Source organism: Saimiri boliviensis, chromosome 4, assembly GCF_048565385.1.
Source record: "Saimiri boliviensis isolate mSaiBol1 chromosome 4, mSaiBol1.pri, whole genome shotgun sequence".
NCBI classification, from domain to species: Eukaryota; Metazoa; Chordata; class Mammalia; order Primates; family Cebidae; genus Saimiri; species Saimiri boliviensis.
The window spans coordinates 88,854,195-88,879,118 of NC_133452.1; the positions used below are offsets into that span (position 1 = coordinate 88,854,195).

Sequence of the window (24,924 nt, forward strand, 5' to 3'; positions counted from 1 at the left end):
TTTTTAGTAGAGACAGGGTTTCACCATGTTGACCAGGATGGTCTCGATCTCTTGACCTTGTGATCCACCCGCCTCGGCCTCCCAAAGTGCTGGGATTACAGGCTTGAGCCACTGCGCCCGGCCTACTTTTTTAAGTTTTTAATAGAGATGGGGTTTCAAAATGTTGGCCAGGCTGGTTTCAAACTCTAGACCTCAGGTCATCCACCCATCTCAGCTTCCCAAAGGGCTGGGATTATAGGTGTGAGCCACCACGTCTGGCCAAATACTAATTTTAAAAGCCTTCATAAACAATGCCTAAGGCTGGGTATGGTGGCTCATGCCTGTAATCTTGACAGGGTCTCACTTTGTCACCCAGGCTGGAGTGTAGTGGTGTGTGATCTTGGCTCACTGCAGCCTCGACCTCCTGGGCTCAAGTGATCTTCCCATGAGGCTAGAGGAGATTGAGTAGCTTGCCTAAGTGGTGAAACTTGGATTTGTCTACACTACTGCACATCGTATGTGGTTTTACTCTGAAATATTTAGCCGAGATTTGCCTTCCAGAACTTTTGGGAGTCTGAGGCGGGCAGATCACTTCAGCTTAGGAGTTCAACACCATTCTGGCTACCATGGTGAAATCTCGTCTCTACTAAAAATACAAAAAAAAAAAAAAAAAAAAAAAAAGATGGGCATGGTGGCACACACCTGTAGTCCCAGCTACCTGGGGGCCTGAGGTGGGAAGATCACTTGAGCCCAGGAAGTCTAGGCTGCAGTGAGCCAAGATCACACACCACTACATTCCAGCCTGGTGACAAAGTGAGATCTTGTCAAGACAACCCCCCAAAACCAACAATGCCCAGATAATTAAAGTATCTGGGTAATTTAGACACTTATTTATCTACTGGGGCCTGGGTCATTCTGATTTCATGAGTGCTCTTCAAGGGAATCCAGAAATGAAAATATCAATTAGCAACATTAACAGTAAAGCCCATCTCCTTCCGTGTCAACAGCCATGCTGAGGAACCTGTTTATGTTTGTCCTCTCCCCACCCTCCTTTCGGAAGGTGTTACCCTATGCCTTGCTCCATTGCCTAGATCTTCATTTGTCCTTTAGAATAGGGTAGATAAAAAAGCGGTTGGTGAAGATGGAAGAGAATGGATGGACCTCATTCTATAAGACCTGGCTTGGGATGGGGTGGGGGTGGTGGCAGTGGGGTTGTCAGGATCTTAATTAGAGCCAGGAGGAATCTCAAATTCTTTTCTTCACGGATCTTTCTGAGGTCAGGAAGTGACATGACAGGGGTGAAATAGTACAGTTAGTGTCAGTGTTCGGGGTTTGTATTGTTTTCTTTCCAGACCCCAGCTGCATATACGGTAAAGATTCTAAATGTCAACTATGTGAAAGGGCTCAGGGAGGGCCATTGAAAAAGGCTGGGTTGGGACCTCCAACCCCACATTGTGGCCTAACTGCAGTAGGGGAAGCCATGCTGTGGCCGTGACAACTGAACACATCCCGTCTCAAACTCCAGAAAGGAGGAGGGTGGAGGCTGATGTTTTGCCCAGGCCTTACGGTAGGGCTCCGTAGGGAGGAGGGCTGGGCGGTAGGCGGTAGGGTGGGTGGAACCTAGCTTCCTGCTAGGCGGAAGGGCGGAGCTTCAGGTCTCCATGGAGACGGCTTCTCCTAGCAACCAGACGGGCGTTGAGCAGAGCCGCAAGCCTGATGGACGCCGAGAGCCTCCTGCTGTCGCTGGAGCTGGCGTCCGGCAGTGGGCAGGGCCTCAGCCCGGACCGTCGGGCCTCGCTGCTCACGTCTCTTATGCTGGTTAAGCGCGACTACCGCTACGATCGGGTTCTCTTCTGGGGCCGCATTCTCGGCCTGGTCGCCGATTACTACATCGCGCAGGGCCTGAGTGAGGACCAGCTGGCACCGCGCAAGACGCTCTACAGGTGAGGAGGCCCTCGGGGCGGGGCCGCCGCCGGCCCCCAGGGTGCGGCTACTGGAGAAACGCGGGAGTGGGCGGGGCCCATAGGGCCAAGGGAGGGGTGGGCGGGAGCTGAAGTGAGTGGAATGGGGCAGGGCCGGAGGGGCGGACCTGGGGACGGTCGAGGAGTGGTTGAGGAAAAGGGCGGGGATTGGCTCGTCTCGGAATCCGAGGCTGGGGAGGAGCCTGAGGGGGCGGGGCCACGGACGGGCGAGGTCCCGGAGGGCGGGGCCCTGCGGAGACCTGTTTTCCGCCTCAAGAGGCCAAGAGAAACCCGGATGCGGATGGTTTACAGAGGAGACATAGGTCAAGAACGCAGGTGAAGCGGTGGGAAGGTTTCTGGAAAATGCGGACCTGGAGAAGAAGACAGGTGCCAGCCAGGTGTTGGGCCTGGCTCGGTTTGGAGAAGGGTCAGACGCCCGGAGGAGTGGGTGGTGCTCTGTGATGGAGGTGTCTGCTCTGCAGCTGGAGGCACCTTTGGAAGTAGAGAACGAATGCGGAGTGGGGAGGGAGCTGGGGAAAATTCCCTGGTCGCTACCACGCAGGACCATCCAGCCTCGCTCTCCCCTCCCCTACTCTCTTCCGCCCTCCCCTCCCCTCCCCCGTTCTTCTTTTCTTCAGAGTCCCTCTCTGTCACCCAGGCTGGAGTGCAGTGGCGCAATCTTGGTTCACTGTAACCTCTCGGGTTCAAGCGAATCTCCTGCCTCAGCCTCCTGAGTAGCTGGGATTACAGACGCGCGCCACCACATCCGGCTAATTTTTTGTATCTTTAGTAGAGGTGGAGGTTTCACAATGTTGGCCAGGCTGGTCTCGTACTCCCGTACTCGTGACCTCATGATCCGCCCGCCTCAGCCTCCCAAAGTGGTGGGATTACAGGCGTGAGCCAACGCGCCGGGCTAATTATTTATTTATTTATTTTAATTTTTGTATTTTTAGTAGAGCAGAGTTTCACCATGCTGCCCCGGCTGGTCTCAAACTCCTGGCCTCAAGTGATCCATTGACTATAGGGGAACTTACTACCTTATAAAGCAGTTCATTCGGCCAGCCTGGGCCATATAACAAGACCTCATCACTATTAAAAAAAAAAAAAAAAGGCCGGGCGCGGTGGCTCAGCCTGTAGTCCCAGCACTTTGGGAGGCCGAGGCGGGTGGATCACGAGGTCGAGAGATCGAGACCATCCTGGTCAACATAGTGAAACCCCGTCTCTACTAAAAATACAAAAAACTAGCTGGGCGTGGTGGCGCGTGCCTGTAATCCCAGCTACTTAGGAGGCTGAGGCAGGAGAATTGCCTGAGCCCAGGAGGCAGAGGTTGCGGTGAGCCGAGATCGCGCCATTGCACTCCAGCCTGGGTAACGAGAGCGAAACTCCGTCTCAAAAAAAAAAAAAAAAAAGAAGACACGCTTGGTGGCTCACGCCTGTAATCCCAGCACTTTGAGGGGCTGAGCGGGCCGCAGATCACAAGGTCAGGAGATCGAGACCATCCTGGCTAACACAGTGAAACCTCATCTCTATTAAAAATACAAAAATTAGCCAGGCATGGTGGCGGCACCCGTGGTCCCAGCTACTCTCGAGGCGGAGGCAGGAGAATTGCTTGAACCCGGGAGGTGGAGTTTGCAGTGAGCCAAGATTGAGCCACTACACTCCAGCCTGGGCAACAGAGCGACACTCTGTGTCTCAAAATAAATAAATAAACAAACTTCAAAAATTAAAATGTCAGCACATTGACTCATACCTGTAATCCCAACACTTTAATAGGCTGAGGTGGGTGGATCGCCTAAGGTCAGGAGTTTGAGACCATGTTAGTCAGCTAACATGGTGAAACCTGTTTCCACTAAAAATACAAAAAATTAGCTGGGCATGGTGGCAGACAACTGCAGTCCCAGCTACTTGGAAGGCTGAGGCAGGAGAATCTCTTGAACTCGGGAGGTGGAAGCTGCAGTGAGCTGAGATTTCACCATTGCACTCCAGCCTGGGCAACAAGAGTGAAACTCCATCTCAAAAAATAAATAAGTAAAATAAAGCAGTTCACCTAGGCTACAGGTAGTTGGAGACTTCATTCATCTATCCATGTATCAATCCAACATTGATTGGGTGCACCCTGTGCTAAACTTGGTTGCTAAGATGGCACTGCACATCTGTCTCTAAGTTATTCATGTCCTAGGGAGGAAAACTGATGAGTCAATCAGCAATTCCAGCACGATGTGTTAAAATTAGAGATGTACACGAAGGGACACCAAGGTGGGCATTCTAGAGAAAAACTAAATAAGATAACTAAGGGAGTAACTTGCATTGAGTTCTGAAAGATTGAAAGATGAGCAGGTATACTAAAGGCAAGTTTTGCATACCTGTTAGAGGGAACAGTTAGACAAACTTTTGTTGGCTGCGGAAGGCTCAGAGTGTTTGGGAGAACAGGAGTACAGTGTTGTGTAGAACCGGTTCGTCAGGCGAAAGAATATGGAACTTTGTTCATAGGTCATGGGGAACTACTGAGGGGCTTGCAAGAAGAGCCTGCTTAGGTCACAGAGGGCAGAATGAAAGTGTGGTGAGCACTATGGTTAGGAGTTCACGGTAGTGTTTCTATGAATGAACCCTGAAAGGAAGAGGTAGCTGAGGGAATGCAGAGGAGGGGATGGGTTGGAAAGATTTAAGTGCTGGAATTGTCAGTACACGTGACTGATTGAAGGAGGATAGTTGTAAAGAAGAGGTCAAGGCTGAGTCCTCCTTCTAGCTTAGACTGCTGAGTAAGTAAGTACTAGCACCACTCAGGAGAGAATTCAGGGGCAGGACTAGGGAAGACACAGTGAATTTGATGTGAGGTGCCTGAGTTATAAGGTGTTAAGAAGGCATTTGGAATACAGAAGAAAAAGTTGAACTGAAGATAGAGATTTGTGATTCGTTTCATTCTATGAGCATTTGCTGAGCACCTACTATGTACTACCATGTGCTACGTATTGATTTAGACACCAGGAATTCAATGGTAAATGAAGTCCTTGTCTTCATGGAGCTTACATTGTAGTGTGTGTTAGGGGGCAGAGAAGGGGAGATAGACAATAGCTAAACACAGACATCTATTACATGTCAGATGATGTTAAAAGCTAAGAGGGATAGAGAATACAGCATGGGGTGCTATTTTAAATAGGTGGATCAGGGATAGCCTCTTTGATAAGGTCACATTTGAGAAGACACCTGAAGCGACTGAGAGCATGAGCTATGTAAATATCTGAGGGAGGGAAGAGAATTCTAGGCAAGTGCAAAGGCCCTGAGGCAGGTGTGTGCTTAGTGTGTTTGTGGAACCCCATGGAGACTAGTGTGGCTAGAGAGGAATGAGTGAGGGGAGTGTTGTAGGACACAAGGTCAGAGAGGTGAGGGGTGGGAAGCCATCATACAGGGCCTTGTGGGGCATTGCAAGACTTGGCTTAATGGGAAGCCATTGGAAGGTTCCACAGAGGAGTGACATGATCTGGCTTAGGTGTGAACAGTTGGGTGGGGACTAGTCCAAAGGGGAAATAGATGTGGAGGCAGGGAGACTAGTTAAAAGTCTACGGCAATATCTAGGTAGTAGGTGGCTTGGGCCAGGGTGGGAGCAGTGGAAGTGGTGGGAAGTGGCTGGATTCTGGATACTGACTAGGCAGTAGCTGGGGCTCTGGAAGGCAGGTGGGTAAGACTGCAGAAAGAAAAGAGGGGTGAGAATAGGTCCCTGGAAATGCCTGAGGCCCTGGAGGAGGGGAAAGGCAGATGTCAGAGGAAATAGAACTGGAGATGCATTTGTTGGCTGTTAGGTGTCATGGCCTTCTCCCAAGCAGTTTCTTGAAGTGGTGGGGGCAGAAATCGCAGTGCAGTGGGCTGAAGAGTGAAAAGGAGGGAGAGGAGAGGCACCCACAGGGCAATTGTTGTTCTGAGATTATTGTTGAGAGTTGGGGAAGAGGGAGGGAAGGACAGGAACAGCGTTTTCTAGAACTACGTGGATTTGGAGGCCTGCTGTTTTAGTAGGCTGAGCAGTTTTTATATTGAGGGGAATTGGTGGAGAGTGAAGGGCAGGAGGATGTGCAGCGACCAGGCTGGGGACCCAGGCCCAGGGTGTATTTGAGAGGCATGGGAAGGACCGCCTCTCCCAGCAGCAGGAAGTGAGAAAGAAGGGAGCAGGTGGGCCTGGTGAGTGCTCCTGAAGACCTCAAATGAGAAGTCCTTGAGTGTAGGTCTGGCATTCCCGAGAAATGGGAGGAAATGGTTGTGCTGTTGATTCAGTGGGCAGGCTGAGCATGAATTTAGGGCCCACCAAAACATGGGTCCATAACTGAAGAAAGTAGCTATCAGAAACTCATCTGGGGCCGGGCGCGGTGGCTCAAGCCTGTAATCCCAGCACTTTGGGAGGCCGAAGCGGGTGGATCACGAGGTCGAGAGATCGAGACCACCCTGGTCAACATGGTGAAACCCCGTCTCTACTAAAAATACTAAAAATTAGCTGGGCATGGTGGCGCGTGCCTGTAATCCCAGCTACTCAGGAGGCTGAGGCAGGAGAATTGCCTGAACCCAGGAGGCGGAGGTTGCGGTGAGCCGAGATCGCGCCATTGCACTCCAGCCTGGGTAACAAGAGCGGAACTCCGTCTCAAAAAAAAAAAAAAAAAAGAAACTCATTTGGAATTTCAGTCTGGATATCTAGGAAGAGGCTCATTTAATTTCAGCATACATGGAATGAATGAAATTGAATCTGCTTATACATATGAGGGTGGGTTCACTATTGGCACTTGGAGCTTTCGTTTGTTTGTTTTTGAGTCAAAGTCTTGCTCTGTCACCCAGGCTGGAGTGCAGTGGTGCGTCCTTGGCTCACTGCAACGTCCACCTCCCAGGTTCAAGCGATTCTCCTGCCTCAACCTCCTGAGTAGCTGGGACTACAGGCACGTACCACCACGCCCCACTATTTTTTGTATATTTAGTAGAGATGGGGTTTCACCATGTTGGCCAGGCTGGTCTCGAAATCCTGACCTTAAGTGATCTGCCTGCCTGCGCCTCCCAAAGCGCTGGGATTACAGGCGTGAGCCACCACATCCTGTTGGCCCTTGGGGCTTCTAAAGGTCTCACTACAGGTCTCACTATTGGGAGAAAAGATCGCAATTTCAACAGCTTTTCCTGGGCCTAACCCACTAGAGAGAAGGGGAGATAGTAGGAAGACTGGGTGAGCAGGGAGTTGGAATCCGGGGGTGATGTGAATATTGTTGGCAGCCTCAATTGCACGGAGTGGAGCCTCTTGCCCCCTGCCACAGAGGAGATGGTGGCGCAGTCGTCTGTGGTGAAGGGCCGCTTCATGGGGGACCCATCACACGAGTATGAACACATTGAGCTGCAGAAGGTGAATGAAGGCGAAAAGGTCTTTGAAGAAGAAGTAGTGGTGAGTGAAGAGGAGGGAAGGAAGAGGGCCTAAAAGAGGGCCTGGGGTCATCCAAAACCCAGCCCAGTCCAAATTATGGCAACAGGTACCATCATTATCTCCTTCTTTTTTGAGACAGGAATCTCACTGTTACCCAGGCTGGTCTCAAACTCCTGGGCTCAAATCATCCTTCTGCCTCAGCCTCCCAAATAGCTGGGAGTACAGGCGTGAGCCACCATGCCTGGCGACTAATGTTATTATTACCTTTGTGCCACCTTGGTTATTGAGTATCTGGGTGTGCTAGGCACCGTGCTACTGTGTTTGTGTCATCTGTTTTCATCCTAAAACCCTATGGAGTTGGTACATTACTTTCCAGGTTGTAGAGAAGAGGACATTCTCCTGCCAGTTTAGAGAGGTTAAGTGACGTGCCCAAATCCACACAGCTAGCTCCTAAGCAACTGGATAAAGGCAGTGGGTAGGTTCTGGGGTGAGGACTGGGAAGAGGTGGTGCTCTGTGCCATACTCTGGGGTCAGGGAATGTGCACAGACTCTCATATTTTAGTATCAGTTTTCATTTCACAAAACAGTACGTCAGATGTTCAAAATTCAAAGGTATAAAAAGGAATATTGTAAAGTTTCCTCCTATCTCTGTCCACCAGTCACATAGGTCCTCTGTTTTAGGGGACATTAACTTTTTTTTTTTTTTTTTGAGACAGAGTCTCGCTGTGTTGCTCAGGCTGGAGTGCAGTGGCGCCATCTCGGCTCTGCAACCTCTGCCTACCAGGTTCAAGCGATTCTCGTGCCTCAGCCTTCAGAGTAGCTGGCATTATAGGCACCTGACACCACACCCAGCTAACTTTTGTATTTTTAGTAGAGACGAGTTTTACCATGTTGGCCAGGGCTGGTCTCAAACTCCTGACCTCAGGTGATCCACCTGCCTTGGCCTCCCAAAGTGTTGGGATTACAGGTGTGAGCCACTGCGGCAGCCTGACATTAACTATTTTGCATGTGCATATGTGTATACATATGTGTATGTGCGCGTCTAAATTTTTCTGCTCAAAGTAGAGTCTGGATCAGAAGCTTTATCATGTCCTAGGAGTTAGAAATATAGAATCTTGGGCCCCAGCATCAGGCATCTGCCTTTTTTTTTTTTTTTTTTTTTTTGAGACAAAGTTTCGCTCTTGTTACCCAGGCTGGAGTGCAATGGCGTGATCTCGGCTCACCGCAACCTCTGCCTCCTGGGTTCGGGCAATTCTCCTGCCTCAGCCTCCTGAGTAGCTGGGATTACAGGTGCGCGCCACCACGCCCAGCTAATGTTTTGTATTTTTAGTAGAGATGGGGTTTCAGCATGTTGACCAGGATGGTCTCGATCTCTTGACCTCGTGATCCACCCGCCTTGGCCTCCCAAAGTGCTGGGATTACAGGTGTGAGCCACCGTGCCCGGCTAGGCATCTGCCTTTTAAAAAATCCCCTGGTCATTTGAATTCACATTAAATTTTATTTTATTTTTAAGATGGAGTTTCATTTTTGTTGCCCAGGTAGGAGTGCAGTGGTGTGATCTTGGCTTACTGCAACCTCGACCTCCTGGGTTCAAATGATTCTCCTGTCTCAGCCTCCTGAGTAGCTGAGATTATAGGCATATGCCATCACGCCTAGCTAATTTTGTATTTTTAGTAGAGACAGGGTTTCTCCATGTTGATCAGGCTGGTCTCGAACTCCTGACCTCAGATGATCCACCCACCTCAGCCTCCCAAAGTGCTGGGATTACCTGCTTGAGCCACCGCGCCCGGCCTGAGTTCACATTAAATTTCTAGATGCTGTTTCTGGAGACATTTCATGCAAGCATAAGCCTCAACAAACACCATACCTACACATTCTCTTTTTATCTTAAGAAACAAAGCAAAACAAATGACAGTATGTTATACACATGGTTTTGAACCTTGCTTTTTTCACTTAGCAATATATTTTGGAGCTCTTTCTATATCAGTGCCTTAAAGAGCATTCCCATTCTTTTTTTTTTTTTTTTGAGACTGAGTTGCTGTCATGCCCAGGCTTTAGTGTAAGGGGGTCATCTTGGCTCACTGCAACCTCCACCTCCTGACTTCAAATGATTCTCCTGCCTCAGTCTCCCAAGTAGGTGGGATTACAGGTGCCTGACACCATGCCCGGCTAATTTTTTGTATTTTTAGTAGAGACAGGGTTTCACCATATTGGCCAAACTGGTCTTGATCTCCCTATCTCAGGTCATCCACCTGCCTCAGCCTCCCAAAGTGTTGTTTTTACATATGTGAGCCACTGTGCCCAACTCCATTCTTTCTTTTTCTTCCTTCTTCCTTCTTCCTTCTTTCTCCTTCCTCCTTCCTCCTCCTCTTCCTCCTCCTCCTCCTCCCCCATTGTGGGAATGTACCATAATTTAACCAGTATCTTGTTCATGAAAATATAGGTTTCCAAGTTTTATTTTGTTTTTATTTGTTTTGGAGACAGAGTCCCAGTCTGTTGCCCAGGCTGTAGTGTAATGCCATGATCGTGGCTCACTGCAGCCTCCATACCCTGGGCTCCAGTGATCCTCCAGCTCAGCCTCTCAAGGAGCTGGGACTATAGGTGCATACTACCACACCTGGCTAATTTTTGTATTTTTTGATAGAAATGTGTCTTGCTATGTTGCCCAGGCTGGTCTTGAACTCCTGGCTTCAGGCGACCCTCCCACCTCAGCTTCCCAAAGTGCTGGGATTGCAAGCATGAGCCATCTCATCCAGCTGGTTTCCAAATTTTAGTTCTAACAAACGTTACCATAATAAATGACCATATAGACATCATTTCCTTCTGCAGAATCTGAAACTAAAAGAGCAATTAAAACAAACAAACAAACAAACATCATTTCCATTGTGTGTAATTCTTGGGAAGGTCAGTTCCTGGAAATAGACTTGCTAGGTTAACAAGTAAGGAGCTCAAGTGTTTTTTTTTTTTTTTTTTTTTGAGACGGAGTTTCGCTCTTGTTACCCAGGCTGGAGTGCAATGGTGCCATCTCGGCTCACTGCAACCTCCGCCTCCTGGGTTCAGGAAATTCTCCTGCCTCAGCCTCTCGAGTAGCTGGGATTACAGGCACGCCCCACCATGCCCAGCTAATTTCTTGTATTTTTAATAGAGACGGGGTTTCACCATGTTGACCAGGATGGTCTCGATCTCTTGACCTTGTGATTCGCCCGCCTCGGCCTCCCAAAGTGCTGGGATTACAGGCTTGAGCCACCGCGCCCAGCCTAGGAGCTCAAGTTTTGAAACTGTACAATCCCAGAATTTAAAGCCCAGCTGCTTCTCTTGAACCTGGGTGATGGCAAAAGTCTGAGTCTAGGTCTGTGAGGCCTAAGTTGCAACCCCCATCCACTCCTACCAGATCAACTTAATCTTCCTGAGCCTCAGTTTTATTATTATTATTATTTTGAGATGGAGTTTCGTTCTTGTTGCCCAGGCTGGAGTGCAGTGGCATGATCTCAGCTCACTGCAACCTCTGCCTCCTGTGTTCAAGTGATTTTCCTGCCTCAGCCTCCTGAGTAGCTGGGATTATAGACACCTGTCACCATGCCCAGCTAATTTTTTGTGTTTTTTTTTTTTTTTTTTTTTTTTTGAGACAGAGTTTTGCTCTTGTTACCCAGGCTGGAGTGCAATGGTGCGATCTCGGCTCACCTCAACCTCAGCCTCCTGGGCTCAGGCAATTCTCCTGCCTCAGCCTGCTGAGTAGCTGGGATTACAGGCACGCGCCACCATGCCCAGCTAATTTTTTTTGTATTTTTAGTAGAGACGGGGTTTCACCATGTTGACCAGGATGGTCTCGATCTCTTGACCTTGTGATCCACCCACCTCGGCCTCCCAAAGTGCTGGGATTACAGGCTTGAGCCACTGCACCCGGCCAATTTTTTGTATTTTTAAAAGAGATGGGGTTTTGCCATATTGGGCAGGCAGGTCTTGAACTCCTGACTTCAGGTAATCCTCCCACCTCAACCTCCTAAAGTGCTGGGATTACAGGCATGAGCCACTGTGCCTGGCTTATTATTTTTTTTTTCTGTAAAATTGAGATAATTGTATTTACTTTGCAGGCTTGTGTAGATTGAATGAGGTAACATAAGTAAAGACCCTGGCCTCAGCACTTAAAAGCTTAGTGTCTACCTTTCCAATGTAAATCGTTCAAGTAGGCAGCCTATGGCAAATAGGTGACCCAGTGACTCTCTAGGGGCCTTAGTTGACATGCTTTCTCTGTCAGGCTCTTCCACAAATTCTCTATGAAATCCTTTTGTTTGGCGTTGCCCTAGATAGTAACTGTAACTAAATATCATCTGTGTAAAAAGGGTACAATATGGGGAAATGCTTGGGAAATAATGTTAAACTGAAGACAAGGATATGAAACAATATAAACTGTGACTCTAATTTTGCTTTAAATATATGCATAGAGGGCTGGGCACTGTGGCTCACCTTGTAATCCTAGCACGTTGAAGGCTGAAGCAGGCAGATTCCTTGAGCCCAGGAGTTCAAGACCAGCCTGGGCAACATGGAGAAACCCCATCTCTACCAAAAATACAAAAATTGGGTGGGCAAGTGCATGCCTGTAATCCCAGCACTTTGGGAGGCCTAGGCAGATAGATCACCTGAGATCAGTTCATGACCAGCCTGGCCAACATGGCGAAACTGTCTCTACTAAAAATGCAAACATTAGGCCGGGCGCGGTGGCTCAAGCCTGTAATCCCAGCACTTTGGGAGGCCGAGTCGGGTGGATCACGAGGTCAAGAGATCGAGACCATCCTGGTCAACATGGTGAAACCCCGTCTCTACTAAAAATACAAAAAAATTAGCTGGGCATGGTGGCGCGTGCCTGTAATCCCAGCTACTCAGGAGGCTGAGGCAGGAGAATTGCCTGAACCCAGGAGGCGGAGGTTGCGGTGAGCCGAGATCGCGCCATTGCACTCCACCCTGGGTAACAAGAGCGAAACTCCGTCTCAAAAAAAAAAAAAAAAAAAAAAAAAAAATGCAAACATTAGCTGGGTACAGTGGCACATGCCTGTAGTCCCAGCTACTCAGGAGGCTGAGGCAGGAGAATCACTTGAACCTAGGAGGTGGTGGTTGCAGTGAGCTGAGATCGTGCACTGTGCTCCAGCCTGGGTGACAGAGCAAGACTCTGTCTCAAAAACTAACTAAATGAAAAAAAAAAGTTAGCCAGGTGTGGTGACATGTGTTTACATTCCCAGCTACTTGGGAGGCCGAGGTGGGAGGATCATCTGAGCCTGGGATGTTGAGGCTGCATTGAGCCATGATTGTGCCACTGCACATGGCCTGGGTGACAGAATGAGACCCTGTCTCAAAACAAAAAACAAACCACGAAGAAAGTATACCAATATGTTATCAGTGATTCTCTTTAGGAGGTAGGATTTTGAGTGGTTTTAATTCTCTTTGGTATGTCTTTCTATATTATCCACATATTCTACAGTGAACATGATTACATTTATATTTTTAAAAGGCAAAATAAGCAACATTTAAATACGTTAATAGGATGGTATGCCTCTGGAAGAATGCATCAGAAACCTTCAATGATGGTTGTCCCCAGTTAGGGCAACTAGGGGCTCAGGGACTGGGGTGAAAGACTACATTTTTCTAGTTTTGAATACCATACCACCTGTATGTGTTATAAATTAAAACATAAAATAGAAAGGAAGAACATCTTGGTAGGAAGGAAGGCCAGGGCTTGCCAGGTGTGATCTGTGTGGCTTTGGTGTCCACTACACTGCGGTGCTGCAGGTGAGATGGCCATGTAGAGGGACCTTGCATTGGGGTGGATGGGCACAGTGCCCTGGCAGGATACTCCTCTCCTGTCTCCTCAGGTCCAGATCAAGGAAGAGACCCGCTTAGTGTATGTCATTGACCAGATTGACAAGGCTGTGGCCATCATCCCTCGAGGCGCCCTCTTCAAGACCCCTTTTGGACCCACCCATGTCAATCGGACCTTTGAAGGTGAATTCTCTGGGGCCCCTCTCAAGGTCTGGAGGGTGTCTTTTTCCCAGACAGTAGAACTTATGTCTGGGAGTACAGCAGGGGGACTTGCACACTTCATCAAAGAAGGAGTAGCTGTGACCTTATCACCTGGGAAGGTGTGCCCAGTGACCTGGCCCCGGTGGTTGGTATGGGCTCCCCAGTCAATGGCCCCTGACTCTCTTCAGCTGAGGAGAGCATATAGTCCCCTGGTCCCAGGGCTTTACATGGGTCTGGGCTACCTGCTGTTTCCTATCTCCTTCCTCCTATCTCCTCCTTGGACCCTCCCCTCCCCTCCTTCCCTTCTCTTTCCCCTCCCCTTTCCCCTGTCTCTTTCCCTCCCATCCCTCCCTCCCTCCCTTCCTTCCTTGACAGAGTCTCACTCTGTCCCCAGGCTGGAGTGCAGTGGTGCAGTCTTGGCTCACTGCAACCTCCGCCTCCTGGGTTCAAGAGATTCTCTTGCCTCAGCCTCCCAAGTACCTGGGACTACAGGTGTGTGCCACCACACCCAGCTAATTTTTTGTATTTTTAGCAGAGATGGGGTTTCACCATGTTGGCCAGGATGTTCTCGATCTCCTGACCTCATGATCTGCCTGCCTCAGCCTCCCAAACTGCTGGGATTATAGGTATGAGCCACCACACCTAGCCCACTTTTTTCTTGAGTTTCGCTCTTATCATCCAGGCCAGAGTGCGATGGCACAATCTTGGCTCACTGCAACCTCTGCCTCCTGAGTTCAAATGATTCTCCTGCCTCAGCCTCCTGAGTAGCCGGAATTATAGGCACCTACCACCACACCCAGCTAATTTTTGTATTTCAGTAGAGACAGGGTTTCACCATGTTGGCCAGGCTGCTTTCACACTCCCGACCTTAGGTGATCCTCCTGCCTGGGCTTCCCAAAGTGCTGGGATTACAGGTGTGAGCCACTGCGTCTGGGGGGACTCTGTGGCAGGATCTGGTCTAAGTTTAGACTGCGGGAACACTAATCCCTTTTATTCCTTCAGCTGTCTGTCAGTGGTTGACAGCGTCTTTTGCAAGCCCCACCATGTGGTCCCAATGCAGAGAGAAAGGGGGCTGGGGGATTTTAGGCTAACCATCCTTTTCCTGCCTGCCACCTCTTTCTAGGACTGTCATTGTCTGAGGCCAAGAAGCTCAGCTCCTACTTCCACTTCAGGGAGCCTGTTGAGCTAAAGAATAAGACTTTGCTTGAGAAGGCTGACCTGGACCCCTCCTTGGATTTCATGGACTCCTTGGAGCACGATGTCCCCAAAGGTAATAGTCTATTACCTTGAGGCCATGGGATCTGTCCTCAGGTCATAGCAGTGGGCCACGCCACCTGCCATTCTCCTCTGAGACTGGAACCAAGGGCCTAGTGGGAGTTGGTGGTTCACCATGGGTTTTTGAGGGTGGGCCTTTCCCAGGGCCTAGAGCTTATAGTGTACACTTGATGAAATGTTCTTGAATTACAGAAGGTAGGATTGTTTCCATACGCTTTCACAGAACGGAGGTATCTCAGTGTCTCTTCATTTTCATAGCAATCTTGAATGGAGGCAGGTTGGAAATATTCTCCTAAACATCCCTGAAAATACTAACCATACTTACACCTCAAGTATTACTTTTGGGATTCTGGGATTTGGGGACTGGATATAATGCTTGGCACATGTAAGTGGGGGTTGATTGACTAAATAGCAAACCACCTGCTAAGGCAAGTTCTGTGCATCTGCTTTCTACTATACACATAGGAGAAAGTGTTTAAAATCTTAAAACATACAGCTTCGGAGGCCTTCCTATGTTGTAGGGCCTACCTGGCCCAGGCACAAACCCAGCAGTTGTTAGCAGGGCCACTGAGACCCCATTTCTTTCCCTTGAGCATCTCCCATAGAGTCTTTGGATGCTATGACCCAATTCAGGTGCCAGGCTCTAGGCCACTGGGGGCCAGGCCCAAGGCACAGACTCAGTGCCCTACTTCTTTCTGTGAGAGGGATCTAATGATGATGGTGGCAATGATAATGACAATATCAACTAATTCATGAAACATGACAGTGCTGCCGGGTTCGGTGGCTCACACCTGTAATCCTAGGACTTTGGGAGGCGAGTGGATTGCCTGAGCTCAGGAGTTCAAGACCAACCTGGGCCACATGGTGAAACCCCATCTCTACTAAAATACAAAAAATCAGCCCAGCATGGCGGCATACACCTGTAGTCCCAGCTACTCAGGAGGCTGAGGCAGGAGAATTGCTAGAACCCGAGAGGTGGATGTTGCAGTGAGTCAGGATTGTGCCACTGCATTCCAGCCTGGGCAACAGAGTGAGACTCTGTCTCTTAAAAATAAAAGGAAACATGACAGTGCTGATTGTGTGCCAGGCACTGTACTCAACTCTTGCCATGCCTTATCTCATTTTAATCTTCACAGCCAGCCTATTTTATCCCCATTTTACAGATGAAGAAAACAGGGGCTCAGAGACTTAAACCCAAGGACACAGTAAGTGTTCAAGTGTTAGACCCCATGGCTCTGGCATAAACTGTATTGTTAAGTAAACAACACAGTTTAAATGATAATAGGAACCACAGGATGATAGTCACTCACACCTCTAGGGGGAAACACTTTTCAAGAGCAGCCAATGACCTAGCTAGACAGGATCTCAGGATGGGGGTGGGGACGGCAAGGGCTGTGGAATTAGACAGGCTGTTGGCCACTTACTAGCTGTGTGACTTCATGTAAATCCCTCCATTTCCCTGTGCCTCAGTTTCCTCATTTATTTTTTCTTTCTTTTTTTTTTTTTTTTTTGAGACGGAGTTTCGCTCTTGTTACCCAGGCTGGAGTGCAATGGCGCGATCTCGGCTCACCCGCAACCTCCGCCTCCTGGGCTCAGGCAATTCTCCTGCCTCAGCCTCCTAAGTAGCTGGGATTACAGGGACGCGCCACCATGCCCAGCTAGTTGTTTTGTATTTTTAGTAGAGACGGGGTTTCACCATGTTGACCAGGATGGTCTCGATCGTTCGACCTCGTGATCCACCCGCCTCGGCCTCCCAAAGTGCTGGGATTACAGGCTTGAGCCACCGCGCCCGGCCTTTTTTTTTTTTTTTTTTTGAGACTGAGTTTCGCTCTTGTTACCCAGGCTGGAGTGCAATGGCGCAATCTCGGCTCACTGCAACCTCCGCCTCCTGGGCTCAGGCAATTCTTCTGCTTCAGCCTCCTGAGTAGCTGAGATTACAGGCATGCGCCACCATGCCCAGCTAATTTTTTGTATTTTTAGTAGAGACATCATGTTGACCAGGATGGTCTCGATCTCTTGATCTTGTGATCCACCCGCCTTGGCTTCCCAAAGTGCTGAGATTACAGGCTTGAGCCACCGCGCCCGGCCAGTTTCCTCATTTCTAAAAGGGGAGAATTGATATTTTCTACCTCATTGGATTGTTATGAGAGTTAAACGGACTACTCCTATATCACCCTGAATGTGCCTAATCTGATCTGATCTTGGAAGCTAAGCAGGGTCAGGCCTGGTGAGTACCTGGATGTGAGAATTAAATGAGTTAACTGATGTACAAAATGCTTATAACAGTGCCTAACACATCGTAAGGACTCAAATGAAAATCAGCACACCAGCCGGGTGTGGTGGCTCATGCCTGTAACCCCAGCACTTTGGGAGGCCGAGGTGGGTGGATCACTGGAGGTCTGGAGTTCAAGATCAGCCTGGCCAACATGGCAAAATCCCATCTCTACTAAAAATAGAAAAATTAGCTGGGTATGGTGGCACGTGTCTGTAATCCCAGCTACTCGGGAAGCTGAGGTAGGAAGAATTGCTTGAGCTTGGGAGGCGGAGGTTGTGGTGAGCCAGGTCTGGGCCACTTCACTCCAGCCTGGGTGACAGAGTCAGACTCTGCCTCAAAAAAAAAAAAAAAAAAAAGAAATAAAGAAAGATAAAAGAAAAAACAAACACACCTTGGAGATAATGCAAGTTTGGTGGTTCTTGACCACCACAATAAAGGAAACACTGCATAAAGCGAGTCACACATTTTTTGAAAAGTTGTGTTTATACTATACTATAGCTTGTTACGTTTGCAATAGATAGCATTATGTCCAAAAACATTAAAAACAATTAAAAATACTATACTAATGATCATCTAATCTTTTTGCTGGTGGAAGGTCTTGCCTTGATGTTGATGACTGCTGACTGGTCAGGGTGGTGAGTGCTGAAGGCTGGGATGGCTATGGCAGTTTCCCAAAATAAGACAGCTATGGGCTGGGCGTGGTGGCTCACACCTGTAATCCCAGCACTTTGGAAGGCCGAGGTGGGTGGGTCATCTGGTTAGGAGTTCAAGACCAGCCTGGCCAAGATGATGAAACCCCGTCTCTACTAAAAATACAAAAATTAGCCAGGTGTGGTGGCAGGTGCCTGTAATCCCAGCTACTCAGGAGGCTGAGGCAGGAGAATTGCTTGAACCCAGGAGGCGGAGGTTGCAGTGAGCTGTTATCATGCCACTGCACTCCAGCCTGGGCAATAGGGTGAGACTCTGGTCTCAAAAAAAAAAAAAAATAAAACAACAACAACAACAACAACGAAGCCTGCCACATCAGTGGACTCTTCCTTTCACAAAATAGTTATCTAGCATGCAATGCTGTTTGATAGCATTTTACCCACAGAATTTCTTTCAGTATTGGAATTAATCCTCTAAAACCCTGCCACTGCTGCTTTATCAACTAAGTTTAGGTAATATTCTTTTTTTTTGTTTCTTTTTGAGATAGAGTCTCACTCTTGTCACCCAGGCTGGAGTGCAGTGGCACAGTCTTGGCTCACTGCAACCTCCACTTCCCAGGTTCAAGCAGTTCTCTGCCTCCGTCTTCCGGGTAGCTGGGATTACAGGTGCCTGCCACCATGCCCAGCTAATTTTTGTATTTTTAGTAGTAGAGATGGGGTTTCACCATCTTAGCCAGGTTGGTCTTTAACTTCTGACCTTGTGATCCACCTGCTGCAGCCTCCCAAAGTGCTGGGATTACAGGCGTGAGATACTGTGCCCGGCCAAAAGCCTACAGCACCCAGTATTCTCAGGGTTTTTTTTTTTGTTTTTTTTTTGGTAACAGTCTTGCTCTGTTGTCAGCCTCCTGAGTAGCTGCAACTACAGGCACATGCCACCATGCCCAGCTGATTTTTGTATCTTTAGTAGAGATGATGTTTCACCATGTTGGCCAGGATGATCTCCATCTCTTGACCTCATGAGCTGCCTGCCTGGGCCTCCCAAGTGCTGGGATTACAGGCATGAGCCATTGCCTGGCTTAGGTAATATTCTTAATCCTTTGTTGTCATTTCAACAATGTTTGCAGCATTTTTACTAGGAGTGGGTTTCATCTTAAGAAACCACTTTCTAAAAAAAAAAAAAGAAACCACTTTCTTTGCTCATCTGTAAGAAGCAACCCCTCATCCATTTAAGTTTTATCATGAGATTGCAGCAATTCAGTCACATCTTCATGCTCCACTTCTGAATTCTAATTCTTTTGCTATTTCTACCACATCTGCAGTTACTTCCTCCACTGAAGTCTTTTTTCTTTTTTCTTTGAGATGTAGTCTTGCTCTTGTTACCCAGCCTGGAATGCAATGGCAAGATCTCGGCTCACTGCAACCTCCAGCTCCTGGGTTCAAGTGATTCTTCGGAATAGCTGGAATTACAGGTGCCTGCAACCATGCCTGGCTAATTTTTTTTTTTTTTTTTTTTTTTAATATTTTTAGTAGAGACAGCATTTCACCAAATTGGCCAGGCTGCTCTTGAACTCCTGACCTCAGGTGATCCACCCACCCCAGCCTCCCAAAGTTCTGGGATTACAAGGGTGAGCTACTGCACCCAGCCTGGCTTTTTTTTTTTTTTTTTGGAGACAGTCTTTCTCTGTTGCCTAGGCTGGAGTGCAGTGGTGTGATCTCAGCTCACTTGCAACCTCTGGCTCCTAGGTTCAAGTGATCCTCCTGCCTCAGCCTCCTGAGTAGCTGGATGACAGGCATGTGTCACGATGCCTGGCTATTTTTTGTATTTTTAGTAGAGATGAGGTTTCACCATGTTGGCCAGCCTGGTCTTGAACTGATCTCAAGGGATCTTCCTGCCTCAACCTCCCGAGTAGCTGGGACTACAGGTATGGACCATCATGCCTGACTAGTTTTTGTATTTTTTGTAGAGATGAGGTTTCACTGTGTTGCCCAGGCTGGGCTTGAACAACTGAGCTCAAGGGATCCACCCACTTCAGCCTCCCAAAGTGCTGGGATTACAGGCATGAGCCACTGCACCCAGCCTAGGCCCACCTTTTTCTCTTGATGGTTTGATGAGAGCCATGGCGATGGAGTGGAAGTGTGGATGGTCAGAGGAGGGCAGACAGCTCTGATTTTCCTCCCCAGTTCCCTCCCTTATCAGTTAGGAAAAGAGCATACTGAGCTGCTGGACGGCTCCCCTGCCAGGCAGGCAGCAGCTGGGCCGGGCTGCTAACTGGGGCCAAAACCCCAAGGAAGAGCTCCCTGGGATACCAGGACTGGCTGGAGGGATGGGATTTGGCAGCTGTTTTCTGGCCAGTGAGGATAACTGTTTCCTTTCAGGGTCTGAGGCAATTGTTCAGGGTGACTTCATGTGGCTTCTGAGCAGGTGTGGTTTAGGTTGGCCCTGTTCCTGGGACTCCTGCTCTCTGTGTCCATGAGGCAGGCCAGTGGCTCAGCATCTTGGCCCTTGGTTGAAGTGATAAGATATGCCTTGGCTGAGGCCGGGCGCGGTGGCTCAAGCCTGTAATCCCAGCACTTTGGGAGGTCGAGAGATCGGGACCATCCTGGTCAACATGGTGAAACCCCGTCTCTACTAAAAATAAAAAAAAAACTAGCTGGGTGTGGTGGCGCGTGCCTGTAATCCCAGCTACTCAGGAGGCTGAGGCAGGAGAATTGCCTGAGCCCAGGAGGCGGAGGTTGCGGTGAGCCGAGATCGCACCATTGCACTCCAGCCTGGGTAACAAGAGCGAAACTCCGTCTCAAAAAAAAAAAAAAAAAAAAAAAAAAAAAAAAAAAAAAAAGATATGCCTTGGCTGAAGAGAGGAGAGGGAGAGCTATTGTTCTCATGAGCTGTCACACCATGTCCAGGGATCTGTGATGTTCTGTGGGAGTGGGTAGCTGGTTCTGGGGTACCAAGACCATCCTCCTGCTGGATCCAGGGCAATGACTAACAGTTCTCCAAATCTGGGCTGGCTGCAGCCAGGTGGCATAGATGCAGCTGTGGGTGAGGAGGATACACACACACACACACACACACACACACACACACACACACACAATTTTGAGTCTTGCTGCAACCTTGGCACACTGCAACCTCCGCCTCCCGAGTTCAAGCGATTCTCCTGCCTCAGCCTCCCAAGTAGCTGGGATTACAGGCACAGGCCACCACGCCGTACTAATTTTTTAAAAATATTTTTAGTAGCGACAGTGTTTCACCAAATTGGCCAGGCTGCTCTTGAACTCCTGACCTCAGGTGATCTGCCTACCTCTGCCTCCCAAAGTGCTGGGATTACAGGCGTGAGCCACCGCGCCCAGTCAGTGGGCTAGATTTCCAGGTAGTATCCTGCCATTTGATGCTCCCTGACCATCCACTATATCAGCAAATAGCCACTGAGCAGCTACTATAGGCACCTGTGATGCCCTTGGACTAAGACCAACACCTTCCTTGCCTCTGAGGTTTGGGAAGATCAAATGAAACAGACGACGGGAAAGGAAAATGTAAACTAGAAGGTGCCTTGCAAGCAGGGTCATCGGTGTCCTGGGAGGTAGTGCGGGAGGGCTGGAGGGGACAGTGGGCTGGAGCGGATGTCTCCGAATTGCCAGGTGCAGTCAGACTGGGGCTCCTTCCCAAGCAATTTATCAGCAGCAATGCTTAGTTCAGGCAGCAGAGGGCAGCAAGGGGCCTGCCTGCCTGGAAAGCAGCCTTTGAATGCTGCTGCTGGTGGCTGAGGACTGGGAAGGGGGCGAGTGAGGCATGTATGGTGGTGGTGGTGGGGGCATCGTGCCCACGGTCAGTCTTCCCTTAGGGATGTGTGCAGGTGGCTCTTCCTGTCCCAGTTTCTTGGAAGCCTGGCTGACCAAGTGTTCAGCCTTCTGGGCCATGGGGCCTGACTCTGCTGCACATCAATTTGATAGGGCACCGGCAGCCAGGGGTGCCTCACTCCTCTTCCTCTGTCCTCAGGCCTCTAAGGATTACATGATTCTATCTTGTGGCCCTTGTAGGGGATGGGGGTGCCTCTCCCACTGGAAACCCATGGCCATTTTTTTGTGTGACAAATATTTTGTTGGTACTCATCTGAGAGGGTTTAAGTCATCTGTTGCCCCTGGACAGCCCTGGTCCCCAGCCTGGCCCACTCTCCCTTGATCTTAATCCCAGAGCAGCCTTTCTTCCAGGATGGCAGGAGAATGTTGTACCCATCACATTCTCAAAACACAGCTTCTGGGTAAGAGTGGCTGCTAGAAGGCAGGAGGGATTTGGGGAGAGAGGAGAGAGCAGGGGCTGTGAACCTGCAGCACCAGGGCTGTAGGGGGTTTTTCCCTGAGTTCTGGAGGCGGTGACAGCAGCTGGCTGGGCTCAGCCTGTTCAGCAGTTGCAGTAAGAAAGTAGGTGAAGGTGACACAAGTGCCTGGCTCTTCAGGTAGATACTACGTGACTCCTGGCACGTTGAGAGTCTGTGTGTTTCCTGGGCGACCAGCTGAGCCAGGGACGACGAGAGGACAGGAGTGTGACAGGAACGTGAGGGGGGAGGCAGTGCTGTTTTCTGGCTGGCCCCTCACATGCCACTACCATACTCCACCAGCACCCTACCGCCTGCGCGATGTTGCCCCCTGCCTGGTGGGGGCACTGTCTTTCTCTAGCTCCCCTGCCAGTTTCTCCTTGTTCTCTGGGTAGGAGCCCCTGCTGATAGGCCTGGGCCACTTTACCCAAGAACACTGCTCCTCCCACTCTGTACCCCCCATCCCCAATATCTACTGGAGGCAAGCGGTGGCCAAAGCCTAGGCTGGCAGGCTGGTGTGAGGGCAGGACCCAGCTCCTGCCCAGGCATGCCAAGGTGCTGGCAACAACGAACTGAGAAGGGTCTAGGCTGGAGGACTCCAGAATTCCATTTTTTCCAGGGCAGCATCTGGCCCAGGCAGGCTACAAGCTGCCCTCCCTTGGAAGGCAAAGACAGATAAGGCAGTCTGGTCTTAGTTCAAGGGGCCAAGGGACAGTGTGTTTATGGAGCTTGCCCCCTGACGATGCTCTGGGCTGGTAGGGTGACGGAGAGGGAATGGGACCTTCCAGGGTCTGCTTCTTGCCCGAGGCCGAAAGCAGTGGAGTAGGAACACTTTGTCCTGTCAGACCCCCACCCTCATCCACCCTAAGCAATGTTTTCTGGCGATGCATGACCAGGAAAGTACCAGACCAGGGACATTTGAACTCCGAGGGCAGGCCTGAGAGCCAGAGGACCTCAAGCCACCCAGAGAAAAGTCATGAGTCAGGGGAAATGCTCCATCTCAGGGGCAGTGTACTTTCTTCCTCATGTTGTCCTGCAGGCACCGTGTGGGCTGGGGGAGCTGACAGGTCCACACCGTGAATCTGACTTCATTATCCTTTGCATGGGTGATGGCACTTGGTGCTAAAGTGAGCTTTGTGACTGGCTTCTCCCTGAGCAGGACCAGGGACAGTCAAACTGGGGTTTTGACCTGGGCAGGCAGCTGTACCTTGAGCAGGGCTGAGCTGCCATGAGGATCAGGGGTTCTTCTTTTTTTTTTTTTGAGACAGTTTCACTTGTTACCCAGGCTGGAGTGCAATGGCGTGATCTCGGCTCACCGCAACCTCTGCCTCCTAGGTTCAGGCAATTCTCCTGCCTCAGCCTCCTGAGTTGCTGGGATTACAGGCACGTGCCACCATGCCCAGCTTAATTTTTTTGTATTTTTAGTAGAGACAGGGTTTCACCATGTTGACCAGGATGGTCTCGATCTCTTGACCTCGTGATCTACCCGCCTCGGCCTCCCAAAGTGCTGGGATAACAGGCTTGAGCCACTGCGCCCGGCCTGGATCAGGGGTTCTTGGCAATCAGGTTTCTTGGATGAAGGGTGGCCCCCAGTGGGTGGGGACTGAGTTGTGAGGCTGGTGGGTGTGGAGTGACCAGGGTGGACCATGGTTGGAGGTGGCCCGTGGGAAGCCGGAGCAGCAGGAGCCAAGCAGCCGGGCTGAGCTGGCAGCTGATAAAGGCTTCAGAGCAGCTCTCAGCGCATGGCTGGCTGGTCCAACACCAAAACTTTCAAAGCATTTGCCTTTCTGGCAGGGTCTGGAACAGGGCTGCGGCTTGGCCGGGAGAGGCCTCAGTGCGCAGGGGAATAGAAGCCCCAGATCTTCATCCAGAGGCGATTTTCCCAGGCTCCTTCCTCCCACACTGTGGCTCCCTCCCTCAGTTCTGGAGCTGAATCAGGCCCTTCCAGCCAAGTCCTCATGGCTGCACGACTTAGCCCTTAGCAGGGCTGCTCCTGTGTGGGGAGGCAAAAACCAGGGCAGAACCCAGGACAAAGGCTCATTAGGGACAGCCCAAGTCCCTTCCCACCAAGGATGGTTCCCAGTTTTCCAGCTGCCAGAAGGGGCCATTGAGCTTAGGAGGCCTGAACTAGCCAAACTTCTATCTGAGCCTTCCCTTCCTGGTCTGGTCTAATCCAACTCAGGAGAGGCTTCTGGGAGTGAGGAAAGACAGGGCGAAATGGCAAGTAGGGGCAAACCACACTAGAACTGGTGACTGCACTGGGTATGGGGTGGGAGGAGCTGCTGTCTCCCTTGGCCCAGCCCAACTCCCCTCTGCCTGTGGATTCAGCCTCCTCCCCCACTCAACCTTTAGCTAGACTTGCTGCCAGGGAACAAAACAGAATGGTTTGAGTTTCACCTCTTCATTTCCTTTACCCTCTCTCTGAAAGTGGTTTTAATGAGCAGTGAGATGGCTAAAAGGGCCAGGTGTGGTGGCTCACACCTGTAATCCCAGCACTTTGGGCAGCCAAGGTGGGAGGATTGCTTGAGCCCAGCAGTTTGAGACCAGCCTGGGCAATATAGTAAGGCTCCATCTCTACAAAAAATCAAAAAAGCTAGCAGGGTGTGGTGGTGCATGCCCATGGTCCCAGCTATTCTGGAGGCTAAGGTGGGAGGCTCACTTGAGCCCAGGAGTCAAGGCTGTGGTGAGTTCTGATTGTGCCATTGCACTCCAGCCTGGGTGACACGCTCTTAAACCAAAAATAATAACGGCTAAAAGGCAATAAAGCACTTCGGAGAATTAAAGGATCTTTCCCCAGTGGAGCCTGAGCACCCAGGCCTCACCTCTTCCCTGTCTCCTCCCAGGGTCCTGGAGTATCCAGATGGAGAGGGGCAACGCCCTGGTGGTGCTGCGCAGCCTGCTCTGGCCAGGCCTCACCTTCTACCATGCTCCCCGCACCAAGAACTATGGCTACATCTATGTGGGCACTGGTGAGAAGAACATGGACTTGCCCTTCATGCTATAGAAGGGGCCAGCCTGGATTTTTAAACACAGAGTCTAAACATGATTTTCTTAAGCTTCAGTGAACTTGGTCCGGTTG

The 24,924-nt window shown here is 49.9% G+C and overlaps 1 protein-coding gene across 1 annotated transcript; it reads left to right on the plus strand.

Moving 5' to 3' along the window:
• The first annotated feature begins 123 nt into the window (after nt 1-123).
• Nucleotides 124-24,900, plus strand: RSPH9 (radial spoke head component 9). Its single transcript, XM_003923050.4, has 5 exons — nt 124-1,922; nt 7,179-7,344; nt 13,188-13,317; nt 14,459-14,605; nt 24,689-24,900. Exons 1-5 carry the CDS (start codon nt 1,696-1,698, stop codon nt 24,847-24,849), a joined length of 831 nt encoding a protein of 276 aa, XP_003923099.1. The 5' UTR covers nt 124-1,695; the 3' UTR covers nt 24,850-24,900.
• Nucleotides 24,901-24,924: the final 24 nt, after the last annotated feature.

Excerpts from the sequence above, each read along its gene's own strand:
- RSPH9 (XM_003923050.4), top strand. The coding sequence starts at position 1,696 with ATGGACGCCGAGAGCCTCCTGCTGTCGCTGGAGCTGGCGTCCGGCAGT. Across the intron at positions 1,923-7,178 it reads CCGCGCAAGACGCTCTACAG|CCTCAATTGCACGGAGTGGA; the intron begins GTGAGGAGGCCC and ends TATTGTTGGCAG. Across the intron at positions 7,345-13,187 it reads TCTTTGAAGAAGAAGTAGTG|GTCCAGATCAAGGAAGAGAC; the intron begins GTGAGTGAAGAG and ends CTGTCTCCTCAG.